This window comes from Camelina sativa, chromosome 12 (assembly GCF_030686135.1).
Source record: "Camelina sativa cultivar CO46 ecotype springtype chromosome 12, ASM3068613v1".
NCBI classification, from domain to species: Eukaryota; Viridiplantae; Streptophyta; class Magnoliopsida; order Brassicales; family Brassicaceae; genus Camelina; species Camelina sativa.
This window is the reverse complement of record NC_141891.1, coordinates 21,098,156-21,118,934: the sequence shown is the minus strand read 5'-3', so window position 1 is coordinate 21,118,934 and position 20,779 is coordinate 21,098,156. Positions and strand designations below refer to the sequence as shown.

Here is a 20,779-nt window from a genome sequence, read left to right as displayed (position 1 = left end):
CGAATATGGGTGGGTCCACGGCGGGAATAGATGTAGGCCACTTAGGAAGGTGGACCCATGGACTGAGAGTGGACATGGGCTCACTTAGCAAGGCCGCGGTTGAGGCGTTACAGAGACAGAGGCTACATCATGGTGTGTCAAAGTCACTTCCACGAATCCATTGGTAAATTTAACATTAGTTACTATCAAAAGATTTTGTGACGTTAGAAAAAGGTTTTTATTTTCATTGTCAGAGAAAGCCATTTTGAGATAGCAAAAAGACGTGAACACTTTCTCTCCACATAGGAGGAGGGCAGAGCCGAGGTTCTCTCTCTCTATGGTGGAGAAGGTTGGACACAAGGTTATCTCCCAAATAGAGGAATGTGGAGGAGGTTGGACGCAAGGTTATCTCTCCCCAATGGAGGAAGGCGGAGCCAAGGTTTTCTCCATGGTGGTCATACATTATTGTGATGATATATCATTGATTAGTATATTATGTAATATATTTTTAATTCAAAATATTTTTTGAGCTAACAATTTTAGTAATTAAAAAACTATGCAGAAATAAAAGTAAAATAGTTGGCTTAATGTGTTCGTATAGATATTTTCTAGGTGGTGATAAAGAATATATTTGTAACATAGAGTATACATATTTAAGTGTAACAAAATACACTTTAAATAGTAACATACATAAAAGATTTGTAAATGGATATAAATCAGGGTATTATAACAAAAATAAAAATTTATAAATAACATACAACAAATTTTAACATATTTTTTAAATTTAATTTATAAAACTTTAAACTCGCACATCGGGCGGATACTCATCTAGTTAATATATATAACGGATCTAAATTATCGACCTGAATGTTATTAAAAATACCTTGTATTATATACATGATATAATATTTTCTATATTATAATTTTTATCTGTATTATGTTTTTCCAATAATAACAAATCAAATATGACCAAAGGAACAAAATTCTAATAAGCTGTAGTCAAATTATTTATGCAATAGTATATATTTTTAGTTACAGGAGAATTAATGCATAATATAATTAATATATAATTATATAATAATCAATATAGAGGTTGTCATGTTCAGTTTTCGTTGCGTCACTTTTTGTTATGTATCAAGTAAGAGTGAAAAACATTGTAACTATTGGTCATGTACAAGGGTTAATTTGGACATTATTATACATAATACAGAGAATATAAGGGATGTATGGTTAGAGTGGTCATAGAGTGAATTATAGTTTTTTTTTAGGTTATTGGTGCCAAATTCCCTTCTTTCTTTTTTTCTCTCTAGGTGTGGAGCTGAAAATTAAAGTGTTAATGTTCATACTAGCAACATAAGTAAGATTCTTTTTGTTGTTGTGTTGTTGATTGACCAAATTGACTCTAGGTGCCTATTTTTGTGGTCAGTTTGTAGGTAATTTTGTGAAAGACTTAATTTGCTTGATTGAGCACTATGTGTGTGTTTTCATTTTCTTATAATCCATTTCCATTGAAACCATATTGACAACTATCTTGAGTTATATCAACATTGCTAAACCGGTGACAAATTGTTCCATTATCTTGTTCCAAATGATGGAAGCTTTACCAAAAAATTACTGATGCTATTCTTTTGGTATGATTGTTATGTACACAAGGCGCGCTTTTTTAATTAAACACATCAGCTGATGTTTAATGGGTGTAAAAAACTCGTTATGAAGGATATTTTCTAACATCATGACTTTTGATGTTTCATTCTTTCATGCATGTCTCTATCATATTCATTTGTAGACGAATCTACTTTCTACAGTGCTATGTCAAGATGTAATTTACATGAACCTTGAAAGAGTAGGTTCTATATGATTACTCTGATGTGTTTAATCAAAAAGCCTTGCGGGCACTATCGAGTAGAAGTTAATTCTCATTGTTGGGTTTAATTTGTACTCATGTCCTGTTATTTTGTATTTGTTGTCTCAAAGCGTATATGAATCCGGTAACTGCAAAGCGGTACGTATGTGTTCTTTTTTTTTTCTTTTCCTTTTCTTGTATAGATTATTACAGAACCTAAAGTTTTCGGTACTGGATGAGACTAATCAAAAGCTCCCATTGCTCTTTACAACAATGATATATGAACATATTCTTCTCTCTAGATTCTTATACATCCGTTTATTTCCCATTGGTATCATTAGGCTGTCATGTGTTAGATATTTACAGCGTTACGTTTACCCACACTTTTCAAAGTGAAAAAAACACAACATATAAAAGACCACTTCATTGCCAGAATTTAGAGAGATGAGAGGAAAAGAAAACACTTGAAGATCCATGAGTGGGGGAGGTAACCTTTATTTTATCTTCATAATTTTTTTTTTTCACAGCATTAAGCTACCTGAAAGCATTTAAAAACTGACTAGGTATATATGATCATGCCAAGAGCCAGAAGTTCTTATGTGTCTTGGTGTTAAGAACATAGCCTCCATTTTGACCTTTCTTTTGTACCCCAACGCAAGTGCATTTACTGTTCTCGATTAGATATTCCGCTGTGTCTACTCCTTTTGAACCTCTTAGTGACCCTCCAGGCCGCCTTGATCTGTCAAATTCAAAACTATCCTCAAAAATGTAAAGAGACCAACGCTTGTATATAAAGAATGTTCATTACCAATTGGTATATGATTGTTCTTTAAAGGGATCTATGGAGATAGAGAGGACATACCCTAGAAGGGAAGATGAGATTGTCCTGCGTTGGCCTATAATGATAACATCAACGCCAAGCTTGTCACCATGAAGAAGAATCGCTATAGCTTTGATGCCGTCCATAGCTATACACTCGGTGTGTACACGTACCTTAGGCTGAGCTATTTCACATATCCGTTTCATCTGTTCAAGAAAGTTCCCATCTCCTTGACCTATCTCAGAGGCCAAAGCGCTTACCGCCGCAGCGTTAGAAGCGCTTGCGGTAAGGTTAGAAGCGGGAGAGGAGCCGCTGCTAGAGGAAGAGATGGAGCTTGGTAATCTTAGAAAACTTGAGAAAGCGTTCTTCCAAGAACCACCAGAGCTTTCAACATGTACAAGGATAAGCTCGTCTTGCTCGAGCACGGCGTGTGAAAGAGCGTATTGAAGAGCAGCTGCTGATTCACGGGTCGGGTCAGCGATCACCATGATCTTACGTGATTGTGGTGTTGAAGATGATCCTCTTCGACCCTCTTCCATGCCCTTACCTTCTTTTTTTTTTTTTTTTTTTCTTTTTCTTTCTTCCTTGTTCCTTTTTGCCTATATCATCACCATTTTTTGATGGGTTTGTTTTACTTTTGATCGGAGAAAATTAGGGTATCAAAAAGCTCAAGATTCGTTGTCACGGTTTGTGTTCATGTTTATCTCTGAGAAAAACTGTTAAGGAAAAATAAAAGCCACTTAACCGTTGTGTGTTCTACGTTTAGAAAAAAAAAAAAAAAAGGTTAATTGTGGTGGTGGTGGTTAGTGTTGCTATTTTTGAGGAATACGTCACTTTTGTTTTTAATTTGGTTATTTTTAGGCGTTACCAAACTTCCGACACAACAGCACAATCCCCACCAATTCTTTCTATGGTATTGTTTGTTTTTGATAAACTTTCACATGACTTCTTCTCATAAATTTTTGATATTTTGAAACAAGATGAAGAAACTATATATATATAAATGAAAGAAAAAAACTACAATTGCTGAATCCTTAGGTTGATAAATGTAGACCTTTTTACTATTTAGTGAGCAAAAAGAAACACATGCATGCATGATTCTGAAACTTGTTTGTTTACATGAGAAATAATTATTATTGACTTTTTATTTTATGTGGAAATGGTGTAAGCTTTAGATTGCAAGTGGAGCTACCTAACGTAAGTGGATTTTATTATTTTTGAGTTCGGTAAATTTTATACACTTTAATGCTGATGTTTTTTTCTTTTAGCTTTTCGAATTTGGAATTTGTTTATCTCTCTAACTGAATTTCACTCTAGGGTCTATATTTGGTTTAATTTGGTTGGTTCTGCAGCTGTATTATGCCGGTAATTAGACTCACTAATCACAGGGAAAGCAACAAGATCATATATGAATCCTTAATATAGATCTTCTGTTCTTCTTTGAGATGTTGTTCCAGTTTTGCAACTTTGGAGTTATTTATATTAAATGACTTATCAAATCACAATCAACTCTTCAATGACTGTGAGATAAACAACCCTACATTTGATGTTTTTAACTGTTCCCTCGCCAAGTGACTTGAGTTACTTCACAATCCTATTCCAATAATTTGGTGATAATTTCAAATTAATACCCTATTAATTGAGAGAGAGAGAGGTGGTTAACATTTCTTAAGTACGACAAACCCAAGAACAAATCAGCACAGACAAAACAAACATCTTTTGAGTTTTGTACACTATTACCCCCAAAAAAAACCATCAAGACTCCCAAATGTGCAAAACAAAGATACCCAAAATTCAAAATGGGAGGAGTGGGGGTCTCTTAAACTTTAGCTTCTGCACAATTCCTTTCCTTCTGCACCAACTAGCAAACAAACAAACAAACAAAAGCAAACCATTCAATCTCAGCCTGATTACAATATGCAAGAAACCGATAAATTATCGAATTCAAATGAACATGATATGACCAACATCAAGACCACATCTTTGGTTTTCTCAATGCAGCATATAGACCAAAAATGAATTCAGACACCAAGTTGCAGCAATTCTCTCACAATCAATACAATGTGCAAAACTATGCAAGAAAGCAAACCTATACAAGACCCATTTGCAATGTTTCTTGCTGATGCTTTTCTCAAGGTTTAACAAGAATGATACTAAAGGCTTATTTGGTAAAACTTAGGCTTATTAACCATTATTAACTTAGTTTTACCTGGAAAAATATGGCTAGGATCCACCATTTAACAAGGAGATTTTTAATTACAAATGGCAAGCTTGGCAGTCCAATCATCAGCTACTCCATAATCAAGGCTGAGCTCAGTCATGGGAGGGATGTTCTCTGCAGCGAAGAGCATGACTCTGGGGAACATGAGACTGTTGTGATCATAAAGTACTAACTGGACAATGACATTTGGATCAGTACTGTGGCTTATGTAACAAGCAACATTCCTCATCTTGGACACATCCATTGCGAAATCAACAGGAGGTATCTGAGGATAAGAAGGCGGCTGGTAACCAGCGAGGACCTGAGACAAATCTCCCCATTCTTCCCATCTTGCAGAGGAAAACCGAGCAGGATATACCAATGTATCACCGTTCATGGTCATAATGTTGGCTTGTTCCCTTGTCAAAGCAACCCCAGCATACTCACAAATAAAAGCACCAGAATGTAATATATCCAAAGACCGAACTCCCCAGCCCGTTTCCAGTGACCTAAACACTTCGAGCCTATTCTTCAAACCCTTTTGAGTCACACGGTTTCGGCAAGTTGGAGGGCACTGACACGCCGGTCCACATTCATGTATCAATGGTCTCAGTCTTATCAACTTCCCATGGTAATCATAAGCAAACTCACCTGAATTCTTGGTTTCACAAATGCAGCCACTGGTACAACCAGTGATACAGTTGCATCCACTTGCACTACCACTCCCTTGAATGAATAAGCCAGGTGGAAATGAAGCTTTAGCAAGGTACTCATAAAACAAAGGTTCTTGATCACTGTCAATGTCATTAAACAAATAGACAGGAAGATTCTCTTTCCTATTAGAGATATCGAAACTGATGTAACCTGTGGGCCTGACAGACAAGGGGTTGGTTTTAAGAGTGCTCGCCAGCTTCAAGATGGAGCTACCCATCTCAGCCTGGCCTTCAATTCTCTCCAGCCTAAATTTATACACACCGAAACCAGATATCCCAACATCGAACCAAGAATCAACAATCCTAAACAAGCCATCGTAAACATAAACTCTGCTAGAAACAGAGTTCTCATACTTCAACCCTCTAATCACCCTGACTTCAATCCCATAGTACATACTCCGTTCCATGCCAAGATTCCCACCTTCCAGCTTCTGATGTTCAGCTTGCTTTCCAAGCCTATCCTGCCCACCATGTCCTGTATAAATGATCACATCTCCTTGATCATCATCATCCTCATACCCACCAGAAACAATCACACTAGTAGCAATAGGCTCTCCATTAGAGCTAAGACTCCCTGTAAGGTAATCAATCCCAGCTTGAGTCTGGCCATGTAAACCCATAACACACAACTCAAGCCTAAAGAAGAAGATGTCACCAACTTGAACACCAGGGATGGAACCCACGATTCGTTTATCACGATTCAGCCACAAGAAACAATCTTTCATCAAGGAAGCAGCTTTACTATCAGGTCTACCTTTCCTTCCACCAAACCCTAGACGTTTAGCTTCTTCCATCATCATATAGATCCTAAGAGAATCATAAACCATCCTCGTCCTCCTCACATGTTCACGAAACTCTCTCTCACCATCAGGTCCAACATCAGTGATCCTCACAAGCTCCGACGAACGTTGCTGCGGCTTCGGCCTACGGGTAAAAACACCCGACGGTGGTGAAGCGTCGACCGGAACCGACTCAGGGTAACGATTCTCCTCAACCGGTACGATTGCTCCGGTTAAGGAATCAAGAACCGTAACATCATCGTGACGTTGAAGCCGTTGAGCGAACGCGGACCTGAAAGTCTCGGCGACGTTGTCGGAACCTGAGTTTGTGGGTTCGTTGAAATTGGAGACGGATGATGAAATCGGGGCTTGTGGGTTTGAGTTTGGGAGTTGAAAAGCCAAGTTTTGGGTTGATTCAGTGATGGGTTCGAGCTTTGGGATTAGTGTAGGAGACGGATTCAAAGACGGATCTTGAAAAGGAATGTGAGATGAAGAACCCATCTCTTCAAAAATGGGTTTTTTTTTTTTCTCAGAGAAATCGAAGAAATGGGTTTCTTTTAAGCAACATCCATGGCGAAAGCAGGAAGTTTTTTTACTCAAACGTTCCTCCTCCTACTCCTACACGGGATTTAAATGTAAGTGTTCTTAAGATTTTGCTATTAACATAAACATGACAAATGATTTAGTGTATTAACTCCAAAAATTTAGGCAATAGGAAAAATCAAATATCAAAAATTTCATACCTGTCTTTTTTTTTTTTTGTGGTTTTGAAATACAGAAATTGAAGATCTCTGAAGATGAAAAAAAAAAAAAGAGCTCTCCTTGGGGGAATCGTGATTTCTCTCTTTTGTACGGGTGTGTTTGTTTGGTGCATTGAACCAAACCAAACATACCAGAAGCATTTATTTCTTATTAATGACACGTAAAATTATTTTCTAAATTTTGTGTATTAAAATAATTGGTATTTTTAATTTTCTATATTAATGTATTAATTTTTATTATAACTTTATTCTATACTTTGATTTCTTACTTTTTAAATTATTTAATTTCTTAACTTATATAGAAAATCATTAACACATAAGATTTACTAAAAGTTTTGAATACAGAAACAAAAGAAATATACATCCTTCAATATTGGAAGTTTATTTTTCTTAATATCTAATTTTTCTCGATTTATTTGTAGTCAACAAAAATTTTAAAATGATTAAATTTTTTAACTAAATTTCATTAATTTTAATTTTGATAAATATAATAACACTAAAATTCATTTTTAGAATTTTTATATCATACTTAGTTATATACAGATATTGGTATATACTAATATTATTTTTCTTGGAAAAACATTTATTTTTTAAAATAAATATTAAGAGATTTGTTAATAAAAATACATATATATATATATATATATATAAGAAAAACAATCAGAAGAACCACCTTTTATATATTAATTGAAAAAACCTATGAGACTAAAATTTTGAAATTTGAAGAAAAAGATTATAAGAAAGAGTATCAAAAATGAATGTAACTTCCTTTTCATATTTATTTGTCTATTTATAATATAAAAAAATATTTATTTCTTTTTATATATTAACAATATATTGACATGTGGTACCAGAAATTGACACGTGATATCTAATTTGGTACCTTTCTTGATTTTGTAAATAAATTTTGGGAATTTTGCACTCACATCCACTTTCACACAAAGTATTCACTCATATACCCACTTTATGCTACAAGTATACTTTTGACTTTTGAAATTACATATTACCTCTTCCATTAACTAAACTTAAGAGGGGGGTATTGAATTTGGTATTTTAGAGGATTTTGGAGTATTCTTAAAATCATTTGTTATTCAATTGATGATTTTTAAAAATCTATTGAAATCCTATGTTATTCAACTTAAGATTTAAGTAGAATCATATAAAATAATTCACAAACTTTTGTTATTCAATCAATGATTTATAAATTCCACTTAAAATCCATTGTTATTCAAAATATCATAAACTTTTTAGAATTGCTACTTTGGATGATTCTGAAAGACAATTTTTTTTTTTAATAGTTGAAAAATGTGGCCAGAGAATAACAACACCTTTTGAGATGGAATTTTGAAAGATTTCAAAGATCTTCTTCCTCTTCTCCTTTTTTATAAGATTTCTTCTAAAGGTGCTGCTAATCCACCTGCTGCACCACTAAAATAAGGCTCAAGATCTTAAACACAATACACAATAATCAACAAACATAAAAAATTAATACACACCCAAATCTTCTTTTTCTCCTATCCTTGTGATGATCATCAAACACATACGTTCAGTTTTTTTGGTTGGCTATGTTTTTAGTGCATGTGATGATCATATATATATATATATATGATATTTTGTAAGTTGGACAAACGATAAGATAGATACTGACGTACGTGGCCGAGTTTATACATCTCATCTCACTCCGATCTCATTTTTTGTGTGTTTCATCATCTTTAAACGACTGATTTCCGTGTTAGATATATGTTTTCAGTAGTTGTGATTCGTTTAGTCTTTTAAACAAAAACTATGGGTTGACCCCGAAGGCCGATGGAGAACGCTCTAATAATAATCGGGCCATGAGAGACGTCATCATGTGAATTTTGTGCTGGGAACGAGGATGACTTGAGAGATCATTGGAAACAAATTTCCTTTTCTTGTTTTGTAAAATATTCTAAAATCACCTAAAAATTATGGGTGAGTTACTAGAATATTACATAAAAGCTTCCTTTTTACAAAAGTAAACATAATTATTGGTAATTACTAGAATAAACTTTGTACCCATACTATCCTTGAAACTAGTGTTGAGAAAAAACGTAATTACGGCTAATGCTATTAGTGGAAAAAAAAAATATTGGGAACTGGGAGAAAGTCTACTGATTCTTTGATGGTACATTTATATAGGTGGCTGATTAAAGGTGTACGTCAGATATTTTTGGTACACTTAGTTGTAGTCTTGGTACACTTATTGGTCAACGTAGATGGTACACTTAGTTGTAGTGTTGGTACACTTATCGGTGGACGTATATATGTATCAAAAACTAAGTGTATCAAAAATATCTGACGTACACCTTCAACAGTCAATATGACCCAAAAGATATTTATGGTAGACTAATGGCTTGTTGCGATAGATTTATGCGACAGATCTCATCCTTTACAGATATTTTTGGTATACTCTGTTTTTTTTTCTCAATAGTTTTCGTAGTGTATTGGTAGACTTCTAGTCTGTAGTAGATTTAGTAGGCATTTTTGACAGCTGTAAAGTCTTACCAGAATAATATGAATTTGTTTGAGCTGGCAAAGACAGTCTAGCGTTGCGATAGACTTATTGGGGATAGATCTAAACACGTTTGCTGTTCTTCCGATTAATGGTGTTCATGTAATAAAGTTTGTAGCAGATTCATCAATCGTGTTCTGTTTATCGGCCGGAGCAAACGTCTTTTTCCTACTCAGTTTCGGAAATCTTTCATCTGGGTTCATCCATGGAAGAGCAAGATATCGTTTCGGAAATCTATATAACTCACTTTTTATAGGTTTTTAATTTAGAAATCAGATGTTGAGACGAAAATCTATAATAGTTGAGTAAAAACCCCACAAGTGAAACCAAAAAAATAGACATAAGTCGTGAAAAAATAAAGTGAGGCAGGGGAAATTAGGGTTTTCAGTCGTATGTTAGAGGGAGAAGACGAGGATATTCTGGTAATTTCGGGTTCATTAAACCTAAAATCGAACGTGTACGTACATAGTGTATGTACATATGAACTTATACATACATAATGTTCTTGAGATTAGTGTACGTACATAACGTTCTTTTGCTTAGTGTAGGTCCATAAATCCGTTTTAATGAACAATATTATTGTAATTTTGTAGTCATCTTCAACATATCTTCTTCTACAACCCTAGCTAATATTGTCGTTGTTGTTCACCGGAAATGCAACAAGTAAGAGATGTTACTAGAAAAAGTAAGAGATGTTACTAGAACAACCTATGTAATTCGTAATTGTTTATTTATTTATTATATTTCCGAGAGGTAATGAATAATAACCATACAAAATTACATTTTAACTATAGAGGGTAATATTTAGATAACATAAATATATAATACTCAGTTCAACTAGGTACAACTAAATATATATGTAGATTTACATTTATATTTAAAATATGAAAATGATAATTAAAGTTTATAAGAATTTCTTTACATATTGAACTATTAAAGAACTATGTTATACAACAATACAAGAATTAATCACTTTCTAATACATACTATCGTTTTCACATAAAACACTCTTTATAGTATAAGGAAGACTTAGTAAGTGATCACCTCAAATGAAGCAAAAAAGGTGAAAACCAAGTTTTTATGAACATTGTGTTATGGCTTTACTTGTATATGCTAATTAATAGTGATAAATTTTGTGGTCAACTACTAATTAACAATTTATATTATAGTCCAACTGGAAATACAAAAAAAATGCAAAAGTTCAACTATGAATACGAGAGTACAACTGGATAACTATGTATAATTATGTGTATACCAAATAATTTTTTACTAATATCATGTTGTCTTTGGTTTATTTTACCATAGTGTGATGATTTTAAATGAATATTCCGCCGCCAAAATCTATTTTTTATTCGTTTTCACATGATGCATATTGAAATTTATTTTAATAATTCTAGTACAGTTGCACCAAGTAGTTCAAGTTATACTGAAATTTTCTACCTAAGTGATCTAGTTATACATAAGACCTCACATTCACCTTAAAATTCTATTAATTACAACCAAACAAATCTCTCTCTGTTGCAACTCTTTTATCTTCTGCAAAGACTCCATCTTATACTTCTTATAGTTTCTAAGTAGATATTACAGGATACCTTAAGCAATCATGAGGGACCCTAACTTGCGAAACTGACTGGAAGTACCAATTTAAAAGATATATCAAAGCTCCGCAGGCTAAATCAAATTACTAAACTAATGCAGCGGAAAATCCTAAGTTAAGCAAACGCTAAACCTAGTTTAAAAACGAGTTTGCAAGTGACAAACTCGAAGGATAAAACTCTGGAATCCACCGGAAAAGGGGTTCTGGGATCCACCAGAAAAGATAAAGAGATAAACTCTAAAACTTTATTGATAAGAATAATATGATTCCCTTTAGGTTACTACTAAAGCTGTTTATATAATAAAACAAAGCTAGCGAAACCCTAACCTAGAATGGAAAACCAATAGAAATTAACATAATTAAGAATTAATAAATAAAAGCTAAATTAATTAAAATCCTAAGGATTATGCTCCTGCATCATAAACAAGCTTCAGGTAAGCTGAGTGAGTGTGTGGTCTTCATCAATCTGTTGCATCACTCTCAGCTGTTTCTCAGCATAATCTGACCTATGCATCTTTATGAATATCTGAACATTCAAAGCATGCCTACAAATATGCATAAACAACCATCAGCTACCGAGTAATGGTAAGACCTTAACAATCACTAAGACAAGATCCAACAAAAAAAAAAAATCAAAAAGCTTACAGATCCATGGTTCCTCCAGAATGAGTATGCTTGAGAGCCTCGTTGTAGTCTTCCTCATGCATGCAAACGATATGTACCTTCTCAAAGTCTTGGCCACGGACCTTCATTCTTCTCCTTTGTTATCTGCCTAAGCTCTTTCTCAAGCTCCCTAGCTTCCTCCGGGACCTGCATTTACAATCATGTTAAAAAATGATCAAACAATGAAAATGGTAACTAAAAGACACCTAGCATGTGATTCCACCACACCTGTGCATGACGAAGTCGAACCCGAGAACCAGCTTCATCAATTAAGTCAATTGCCTTGTCAGGAAGGAAACGATCACTGGAATCAAAGGAGAGTCAGATGTAATTAATACTAATGACACTCTTGCAAAACTTTAACAGTCTGAATAAAAATAAATGTCAACCAATTGTCAATGCAGCGACAATAGTAAAACTTGTTAATATTATTTTTACTTTTGATACGTTGGGTGTTACCTTTTTCTTCTCTTCATCTTTTAGGGTGCCAGGCATGGTTACATCCAGCATGTTGACCTCTTTCACTTTCTTCTACGTTAGACTCATTATCTTCGATTGATTCAACTTCAACAAGACTGCTTGTTGAAACTCTACTATTTTCTGTTTCATCATATCCATTATCGACTTTGACATTCTTTTCTAAATCTGTTCCAGTCAACAAATTTGAGTTTGGGGTGATGTCACTGTCTTCAAGTGTTTCCCTGAAAGGATCTACATGGTAACCATTCACCGTCTTTTTCTGGCCCCGATACTTTTTTCAGGTGCTCTGGCTTCCGAAAAAACTAAGCCCTTTGAAGGGTTAACAGTAACATCCACGTCTTTCAAAAGTGGATGACGACCTTTCAGAAGCGCAAGTTTTACAGTAGTCAACCACTGCATGGCCAACACAGGAAAATCAATCTCTCAGACATAAAAAAGAACATAACAGGACAATCAACTAGGAATTAAAGAAAATAAAACCTATTCATGTAAAAGAGTGCATATTATTTGCATTTTAACCAGTAAAAAAACCATATGTTTATACTAACAGTCTGTCTAACGTAGATAAATTATCAATTACAAACAACATGATCGTAATAGTGAGCATCTTGGATATAAAGGGTATCATGCCTGCCTTTAATTATTCAGTAGTAACAGAAGAAAAATAATCAAAATTATACAAGTTTGTGTATCTGTCGGAGAAGCATTATGTTCCACCAAGATGGATTGACTATAAACCACTGATTTCAATATATAATATGTCAAGTATATTTCATAACATTTGTGAGTATGTGTGACTATGCAAGAGAGAAATATAGGGAAAGAAGTTGCCTCAATCGCAAGGTCCTGGCACCAAGACACGGCCACTGTACGCCCATCGATCAGATTTGGTGAAGACGAGCATAAAAGCAGACTTGTGTATGGATTTTCAGCTATTGAAGTCTGTGGTATTGTATAAGGTTGTACCACATTGTCATTCTGACAAATACACACAACTTACAGAGTCAAAATATGTACAACACAGTTCAGAAAAGTCATTCAAGAGACCAGTATTAGACTATCTAAATAAAATTTACATGTAAAATGAAAACTGATTTAAAAATTGAAACCTGATTTAACTTTAAGGATCAAGATCCTATTTTGTGTCAATGCCAACATCACCCTAAAATATCATTCAACATTATTCTCAGATCTAAATCACAGCAGCTACTTCATGATCCGTGCAGCATAAAATCTCCTTTGACATAAAATGTCCAAAATTTCTATTATTGAATTCCTAAACTAAATTAGACATACCTCTAATATGAAATTTTTACTATAATGATACTAGAAAAATAGCACTTCTGAATTGGAAACTAAATCAGGTCATATAGAGAGGTATAACCTTAAAGACAACTGCATAGCCAGTATAAAGAGGACAGGAACTTTTACTTCCCCAATCACATCTCTGGTTGCACAACTGGAATAGAAATCTTCTATACTCTCGCAACCATATGTCACCATGGACAAGGCTTTATCAAATTCACGAACTGATTTTGAAGACAACGCCTTTCCAACATCGAAGGCTTTTGCTCTGCCTTGGAAAAGCTCCTAGAACGTGAAACCATATGCATAGCCCAGTCAGTATAAGAAGAGCTCACTCTAAACGAGTACATAAATCATTATGTAGCTTTACTAAGAGCAATACCCAACCTTGTTTGCCAGCAGTATCTCAACCAATCCACCTGTAATTTGTTGATCCAAACTAGTAGAATAAGGATCCACATGTAAGTTCAGAAAATTAAAGATTCAACTAAGTTCCGATCAAAAGAAAGCTACTAAAGAAGACGGAGACAAAGCGAAACACTACACAGAAATGAACAAATGAAAATTGTCTTTTCTTTTACAAAGAAAAAGCAAAACCTCCACGAAATTCACGATCTGAAACCTCATAAATCGCACAAATTCGAACTAAAACCACATAAACAAGTAAACACACACAAAACCCTAGATTTTCAAACAAATATAGCTTCAAGAACAAACATCACAGAACCAAAACAAGAAACCACTCCGAAAGAATTCGAATACAGAGATTAAGTGAGAAGAAAAGAAAAACTTACCACAGTAATGGCGATCGAAATGACTCGCCACGAAAGTACCAGCTCCACAAGTTGCGTTAGGGCACTCTTTCCTCAGACGCTGAACTTTCCCAGATCCATCGATTTTGTAAAACTGAAGAACCGCGAGCTTCACCTTCTTATGCTTATGCTTGATTTTCTTCGGCTTGGTGTAAGTCTTCTTCTTCCTCTTCTTAGCACCACCAGAGAGAGTCGGAGACGGAGCACGAGATGAAGCGTCGATTCCTTCTGGATGTTGTAGTCGGCGAGAGTGCGGCCGTCCTCGAGCTGCTTCCCGGCGAAAATCAAACGCTGCCTGTTGATGTCCCTTTTGGTCACAATTAGTATGTTTAGTTCGGTCAAAGAGGATCGAAATTCTCTTCTATTATATTGATGTCGAAACACAAAAGACGGGCTACAACGCGACTCAAACGGGTTACAAAGGTAGACGAGGATAGTAGACGAGCTGATATCTCGTCGATTCTCCGAGCTATGAGTTTAGAACCGTTGACTTTTGTTTGGACGAGCTAAGCTTTTGTACTTGCTGCACGAATTCTCCTGCTTTTCTCCGATCTCCTTTTCTACAGGTCGTACGCCCGTATTTATAGGGAATCGTGTCGGTTCGTCTAGGAAAAATACCATAATACCCTTCTCTCTCGAAAGGGATATTTATGGGCTTTTTCCTGGGCCGGACCCTTTTGTTGGGGTTGGATCTACCCCTAACAATAGTCCCCCCCCTCGCCTCTAGTTTGTAGTCTTTAGGCGAAGGACTGCGCGTGGGATGATACAGAGTAGCGCGTGAAGGTGCAGTTTCCAACGTTGAGGGTCGAATCGTTGCGTTCGGTGCTTGAAGCGCGTGAAATCCGGAAGTTGGATCGTCATTGAGCGCATGCTGCAATGATGACGTTTCTGGATTCTTCTTTCCCCCCCTATAAATATCGCTTCCTCTCTAATCTTGTTATCTTCTTCTCGTGTTTTTGGTGCTCCCGTCGTTCAGGTATTTTTCCTTTCTTCTATCTCGTCGTTATATTGTTTTTAGTGTGTCGTCGCTTTTTTTATTATGAATTCTCCTCGATCCGCGTCATCCAATCCCTCTGCCGGAAGTCACCTTCGACGAGCGACGACTTCTGAATCTAGCGGCTCTACCAGATCTGTTCGCCGTCGAACTCGTTCTCTAAGACCCTCTGACTCGTCTTCGACGGATTCGGATGCGGCTCGATTCGAAGAGATAAAGCGTCGTCTTGCTCCCGGACCCGCAGTCCCTAGCTCCTCAGGGCTTACTTTCAAGACTCCCTCCTTGATAGACGAGCCTTTGAACGATGGCCCGTCTTCTCCTAATTTGGACGATGTCCCTTTGCCAACCGTGAATCTCTTCAATCATATGCCGGCGACGTCGATAAAAATTGATGCGGCAGTTGACGCAGTTCGTATCGGGAAATTAAAAGTTGACGTGACAGTTGTTGCGGATTGTCCTAGGAAACTGAACACGAAGCCGAAGATTTTGATTCCGAACGCCTTTCAACGTCCCTGGGATGCACCTTCCGGTTTTATTTGTCTTTCAGAGAAATACTTCACCGAGTGCGGACTCACCTTTCCTCTTCCGTCTTTTTTGATGACGTATTTTGCTCGTCGAAAGGCGGCTATTTCCCAATTTGCCCCGGCGACCTTTCGAAATGCTGTTGGTCTTTCGATCATGGCCGAGGCTGCAAGGGTCAAGCTTACTTGTGATCACTTTGAAGAGTTGACGTGTCTGAATCCGTCGAGTCGGGAGAAGACTCCCGGGCTTTATTACGTAGCCTCGGGAAAGAAGACGACGCTCGTCGAGGGTGCCAAGGGTAAAACGTATAACTGGAAAGGCTCGTATTTCTTTTTGGAAGTTGCCGCGGGGGTTATGGAGGATCCGTCGATCCCTTGGTTTTCTGGGTGGAACCCTTCACCCGGTAGCCGACCCTTCTTGATTAGTTATCTTCACTTGCTTCCTTTGTTTTTTTTTTTTTAACCTCCCCCTTTTTTTTAAAATTTTCAATTGTTATTCCGAGGTGTTTGCTTCCATACCCTTCTTCTTTCCGAGCTGAAATAGACGCGATTAAGCTCCGTTGCCCCTTTGTTTGGCCGGGAACCGAGGGTAGAAAGGATCGTCCACGGAAGTCAGCATCCAGCCGAAGACCAAGAGGTACTATTTTTTTTTTTGGTAGTACATATATACGTTGCGAGCTTTGTTTTGATATTGTCCCCATCTTATTATTTATTTATTTTTTTAGCTGAGACTATGGGGAAACTGAACTTGAACGTCCCTAATGCATCCACTCGCTATCGCCAAGCTCCAGAGCCGTCGTCTCGGTCGGCTCCCCGTCAGGATGTTCGTCGAGGTTCCGATCCCCCAGCTGCAGGATCGTCCAAAAAGGTCCCCCCTTCCCCTCGTCGAGCTGTGGATAATCCTTCACGGACGCGTCAAAGGTCTCCCCCGCCTAACCGCCACACCGACCCTGAAGAGACGCTTCCAAGGAGGAAGGTGGATGGGACTCCTGGTCGCATTGCCGACCCTCCACAAAGGTCACAGAAAAGGAAAGATGGCCCTGAACAAGAGCCGTCTGTCCCACTGAAGAAGTCGAAGTCGGTCGACTTCAGCTGGGACTTTGCTCATTCATCTGGAGCTCGTCCCTTTCCATCTGACTCGCAGTCTTGTGCCGAGTTGTTTCGGAAGATCCATTATGGCGAAGGTCGTCTCTCTTCTGTTGAAAGGATGAAAGAGTCCGACGCTGTCACCGAAGTTGCTCAAGCATCTTTTGAGGTTCGTCGGTTAAATCAATTCGCTTCGCAGATCTTCCTTGAATGTATTTTAATCCTTTTCTTCTTTCTTTTTTTTTTTTTTTAAACAGTTTATTGCCCGTATTAACCGCATGGCCACCCGCTATGAACGTCGTGTTCGAGACCTGGAACGTTCAGGGGCGTCGAATGAGAGGATTGAGCGCCTCGAGGCTCAATTGGGGGACGCAGTTCGGTCCAACCAGAGGCTTAGCGACCTTGTGGCCAAGCTCGAACATCACCGGAGTGGGCTTATCAAAGAACGGGATTCTCTCTCGACGAAGCTTAAGGAGTCCGAAGCTTCCTGCAATGGTCTGAAGCTCACCCTTAGCTCGGAGACGAGAAGGCTCAGGGATCGGCGTGATGAATATGGGCACCATGAGCGAATCAATGCCTTTCACGAGGTGGCCGGTCGCGTGCAGAAGCTCCTATCGAAGCACAAAAGCCACACCGAAGCGGTTGAAGCGTCGCGGGAGAAATTCCTCGAATACAACCAAGCTGTTGGGAACGTTCAAATGCTTGAAACGCTCGCCGCCGAGGGTCGAATTTCCTTGCTTGATGAGGAGCTTAAGGGCCAGGTCGTGGCCGTGATGAATCAGCTGAAGGACGAGGTTGGAGAGTTTGATCTGCCAGACATCTCCGAGGCTGATTTTGACTTGTCTCAGATTTTCGCCGGGCCTCTCCCCCCAATTCCGACTTGGATCGCTTCCCCAATCAGCGGGAATACGGAGGGTCATACTGATGAGGGCGGGGATGAAAGGTCGGAGAGTGGGGAGATCGGGGGTGAAGAACTGGACGAGCAGGAGCAGGTTGACGATCGTCCTTCAGACGGAATTGAGGCGCAAGTCACCGACCAACCTTCTCATGGAGTCGAGGAGCAGGTTCCAGACTGTTCTGCCGACGGGTTACCTCGTCCTTCCACTCCTGGGCGCGAGTCTCCGGTTGCTGGCCTAGTCTCGTGATCAGTGTTGTCGCCATGTTGAGGGGTTGGCTCCCTCGTACTATCTTTCTTTTGCCGTGTTTTGGGGTCGGCTCCCTCGTACTTTATGCACCGTGTATAGGGGTCGGCTCCCTTGAAAACTTTATTCGTCCTTTTGGGGGCATTAATTGAGGGTCTCATTTAATGCTTTAATTTTCGAAATGTTGTTTATTGGATTTTATTGGTCTCATTTAATGCTTTTTCCGTTTTGGGAACTCGCGCCTGTTAGGACTTGTGCTCCCCGTCCTATAAATAGCCTTTGTGTTTCCTTTCAATCCTGTCTTGGTGAGTTTGTTGTTTTTGTAGGAAGAAGAGAGTTGCTCTGATGCCGGTGATGACAAGATCGGCGTGGTTGCGCAGGGCGCGGGAACAGCTCGGCGTTAGATCCGACGAGGTGATTCAATCAGAACTTAACTACTATAATGCTCGCATTCAGCGACTAAGGGCTTACGTCATTGCCACCCGTCGTTCGTTCGAACGTTACTACGACTTCTGTCGTATTGACGGGGTTGTTGAATGTCTTGAACCGCTGATCGAAGAAGGGTTTTTCTTTCCGAAGTGGCGATGGAATCGTTTGGTGGAAGAACGCACCCGGCGTGAAGATTTATGTGCGGAAGTGGTAATTCCCGCACTCGAGCAGGGCGACCTTGATACCCTTGGTCGGAGGCCGTTTGAGGAACGAGAAGAGATCGAAGCCTGCCGTGATCGTATCGACGTGCTTCGCCGCTACGTGACGCAGTTGGAGAGCACAAACCACTATTTTAGCGAAAGTAGTCGCGTCGAAGGGATTTGTGCGTACCTCGAGGACATGGTTGGGCGAGGCATGCCTGTTCCGATGGATCTGCTGAAGGATGTGAAAGAGTCATGCCGCTATTGGCAGACAACAATTGGCGGGTTGGAATTTGACGAGCCTTCCAATGCCGATCTAGGAATTGAATGACTTGTTTTCCGTTGTTGTAGCTCTTTCCTCTCCTTTTATGTATTTTGGTTTGTGCCGTAATGGGGTCGGCGCCCTCATCAGACTTGCATCCTCCCCTTTAAATCAAAGTTCGTACTCTTGAGAGTTCTACTTTTACTTGACTCCAATATTTTTTTTAACCTCGCCCCTTTTTTTTTTTTGTTTTTTTTAAAAAAAAAAAAAAAAAAAAAAAAAGTGCGACTCGTGATGGTCGGCTTATCTCTTTTATGCGAGTTAGACTCGGCTTAATATAACCGGGGGCGACCGTTAATAGTCGGCTTATCCTTTAGTGCGAGTTACGACTCGGCTTAATATAACCAGGGGCGACCGTTAACAGTCGGCTTATCCTTTGGTGCGAGTTGCGACTCGGCTTAATATAACCAGGGGCGACCGTTAACAGTCGGCTTATCCTTTGGTGCGAGTTGCGACTCGGCTTAGAATAATACGTCGGAACGTCGGGTCATTACCGGGCCAGGATAATGACTAAAATAATTCGCAAACGATGATTCATTCTTTTGAAAAAGAAATTTTATATTATTGGCGGCTGTGTCCCGTAGAATGGGACTGCCTACGTACCCTCCGATCAGGAGGGATCAAGCCGTTCGTAGTTCACATTTACATGTTTATTTAAACTATAGAAAGGACGAGCCGGATATAGCCGAGCTCGCTTGGTGATTTTCAGTAGTAGTAGCGCTTGAGATGCATCGAATTCCAAGATCTCGGCACTGGTTTGCCGCCCATTGTTAAGAGTTCGTATACGCCGGGATGGACGACCTTGGATACTAGATATGGACCCTCCCAATTGGCTCCCATTTTTCCGGCATCTGGTTCGGCAGTATTTTCGAATACTTTACGGAGGACGAGATCCCCTTCGTCGAAATGCCGGTTGTGAACTTTCTTGTTGTAGTACTTAGCTGCGGCGAGCTGGTAGTTTTTGATTCGTAGGAGTGCTTTGTCTCGTTCCTCTTCCAACTCGTCAAGTCTATCCATTTGCATCTGACTGTTAAGTGCGGTGTTTTGGACGAGCATTGTTCGTCGGAGGCTGGAACTGCCGACCTCAGCGGGTGCCATTGCTTCCATCCCGTAGGCTAAAGAGAATGGGTTTGGTTAGTGGATGTCCTTGGGGTCGTTCGGTAGGACCAAAGTACTCCGTCAAGCTCATCGGCCCAGGCACCCTTCTTGGCGTCTAGTCTTTTCTTTAGGCCATCGAGTATAGTCTTGTTGGTAGCTTCGGCTTGGCCGTTTCCTTGCGGATACCTCGGCGTCGACTTGCTTAGTTTGATTCGCCATCGTGCACAAAAATTTTCGAATTGCAGGGAGATAAAATGCGACCCGTTGTCGGTGACTATCTCGTACGGGAGACCGTGGCGACAGATTACATATTTCCAGACGAAGAGTTGGACGTCCCTCGCTTTGATATTTGCGTAAGACTCGGCCTCGACCCACTTGGTGAAATAATCGGTAAGGACGAGTATATATCGTTTTTGTCTAGAAGGTTGTAGCGGGCCAATGATGTCCATCGCCCAGCGCATGAAAGGGTAAGGAGCTACTCCGGTTCGTAGGAGTTCAGTCG

At 38.8% G+C, this 20,779-nt stretch overlaps 4 protein-coding genes across 5 annotated transcripts; all 4 read right to left on the bottom strand.

The window, feature by feature from the left end:
- Positions 1–2,058: 2,058 nt before the first annotated feature.
- On the bottom strand, positions 2,059–3,402 carry LOC104732371 (uncharacterized). Of its 2 annotated transcripts, none has more exons than XM_010451902.3 (2): positions 2,685–3,402; positions 2,059–2,561 (listed from the first exon to the last, which is right to left on the bottom strand). In XM_010451902.3, exons 1-2 carry the CDS (start codon positions 3,179–3,181, stop codon positions 2,396–2,398), a joined length of 663 nt encoding a protein of 220 aa, XP_010450204.2. In that variant the 5' UTR covers positions 3,182–3,402; the 3' UTR covers positions 2,059–2,395. The 2 variants fall into 2 exon arrangements, with proteins under 2 accessions (XP_010450204.2, XP_010450203.2); XM_010451901.3 differs by having other exon boundaries at positions 2,059–2,576; positions 2,685–3,400.
- Positions 3,403–4,259: 857 nt separating this feature from the next.
- LOC104732370 (histone-lysine N-methyltransferase family member SUVH9) lies at positions 4,260–7,219 on the bottom strand. Its single transcript, XM_087479304.1, has 3 exons — positions 7,078–7,219; positions 4,852–6,952; positions 4,260–4,503 (listed from the first exon to the last, which is right to left on the bottom strand). The coding sequence occupies exon 2, from the start codon at positions 6,833–6,835 to the stop codon at positions 4,895–4,897; it is 1,941 nt and encodes a 646-aa protein (XP_087335430.1). The 5' UTR covers positions 6,836–6,952; positions 7,078–7,219; the 3' UTR covers positions 4,260–4,503; positions 4,852–4,894.
- Positions 7,220–11,450: 4,231 nt separating this feature from the next.
- On the bottom strand, positions 11,451–15,346 carry LOC104733714 (uncharacterized). Its single transcript, XM_019233626.2, has 9 exons — positions 15,236–15,346; positions 14,468–14,846; positions 14,061–14,092; positions 13,753–13,958; positions 13,200–13,346; positions 12,348–12,761; positions 12,117–12,192; positions 11,871–12,035; positions 11,451–11,770 (listed from the first exon to the last, which is right to left on the bottom strand). The coding sequence occupies exons 1-5, from the start codon at positions 15,344–15,346 to the stop codon at positions 13,301–13,303; spliced, it is 774 nt and encodes a 257-aa protein (XP_019089171.1). The 3' UTR covers positions 11,451–11,770; positions 11,871–12,035; positions 12,117–12,192; positions 12,348–12,761; positions 13,200–13,300.
- Positions 15,347–19,884: 4,538 nt separating this feature from the next.
- On the bottom strand, positions 19,885–20,286 carry LOC147930840 (uncharacterized). Its single transcript, XM_087477054.1, has one exon. It carries the CDS (start codon positions 20,284–20,286, stop codon positions 19,885–19,887), a length of 402 nt encoding a protein of 133 aa, XP_087333180.1.
- Between the last annotated feature and the right edge of the window lie 493 nt (positions 20,287–20,779).

What these genes read in the sequence shown, in the direction of transcription:
- LOC104732371 (XM_010451901.3), bottom strand. Translation starts at nt 3,181, where the DNA reads ATGGAAGAGGGTCGAAGAGGATCATCTTCAACACCACAATCACGTAAG. An exon ending in ATCTCATCTTCCCTTCTAGG is followed by an intron (nt 2,577 to 2,684) that starts GTATGTCCTCTC and finishes TTTTGAGGATAG; the next exon opens with TTTTGAATTTGACAGATCAA.
- LOC104732370 (XM_087479304.1), bottom strand. Translation starts at nt 6,835, where the DNA reads ATGGGTTCTTCATCTCACATTCCTTTTCAAGATCCGTCTTTGAATCCG.
- LOC104733714 (XM_019233626.2), bottom strand. Translation starts at nt 15,346, where the DNA reads ATGACGATCCAACTTCCGGATTTCACGCGCTTCAAGCACCGAACGCAA. An exon ending in TTTCGATCGCCATTACTGTG is followed by an intron (nt 14,093 to 14,467) that starts GTAAGTTTTTCT and finishes AACAAATTACAG; the next exon opens with GTGGATTGGTTGAGATACTG. An exon ending in GCTATGCAGTTGTCTTTAAG is followed by an intron (nt 13,347 to 13,752) that starts GTTATACCTCTC and finishes TGTATTTGTCAG; the next exon opens with AATGACAATGTGGTACAACC.
- LOC147930840 (XM_087477054.1), bottom strand. Translation starts at nt 20,286, where the DNA reads ATGGAAGCAATGGCACCCGCTGAGGTCGGCAGTTCCAGCCTCCGACGA.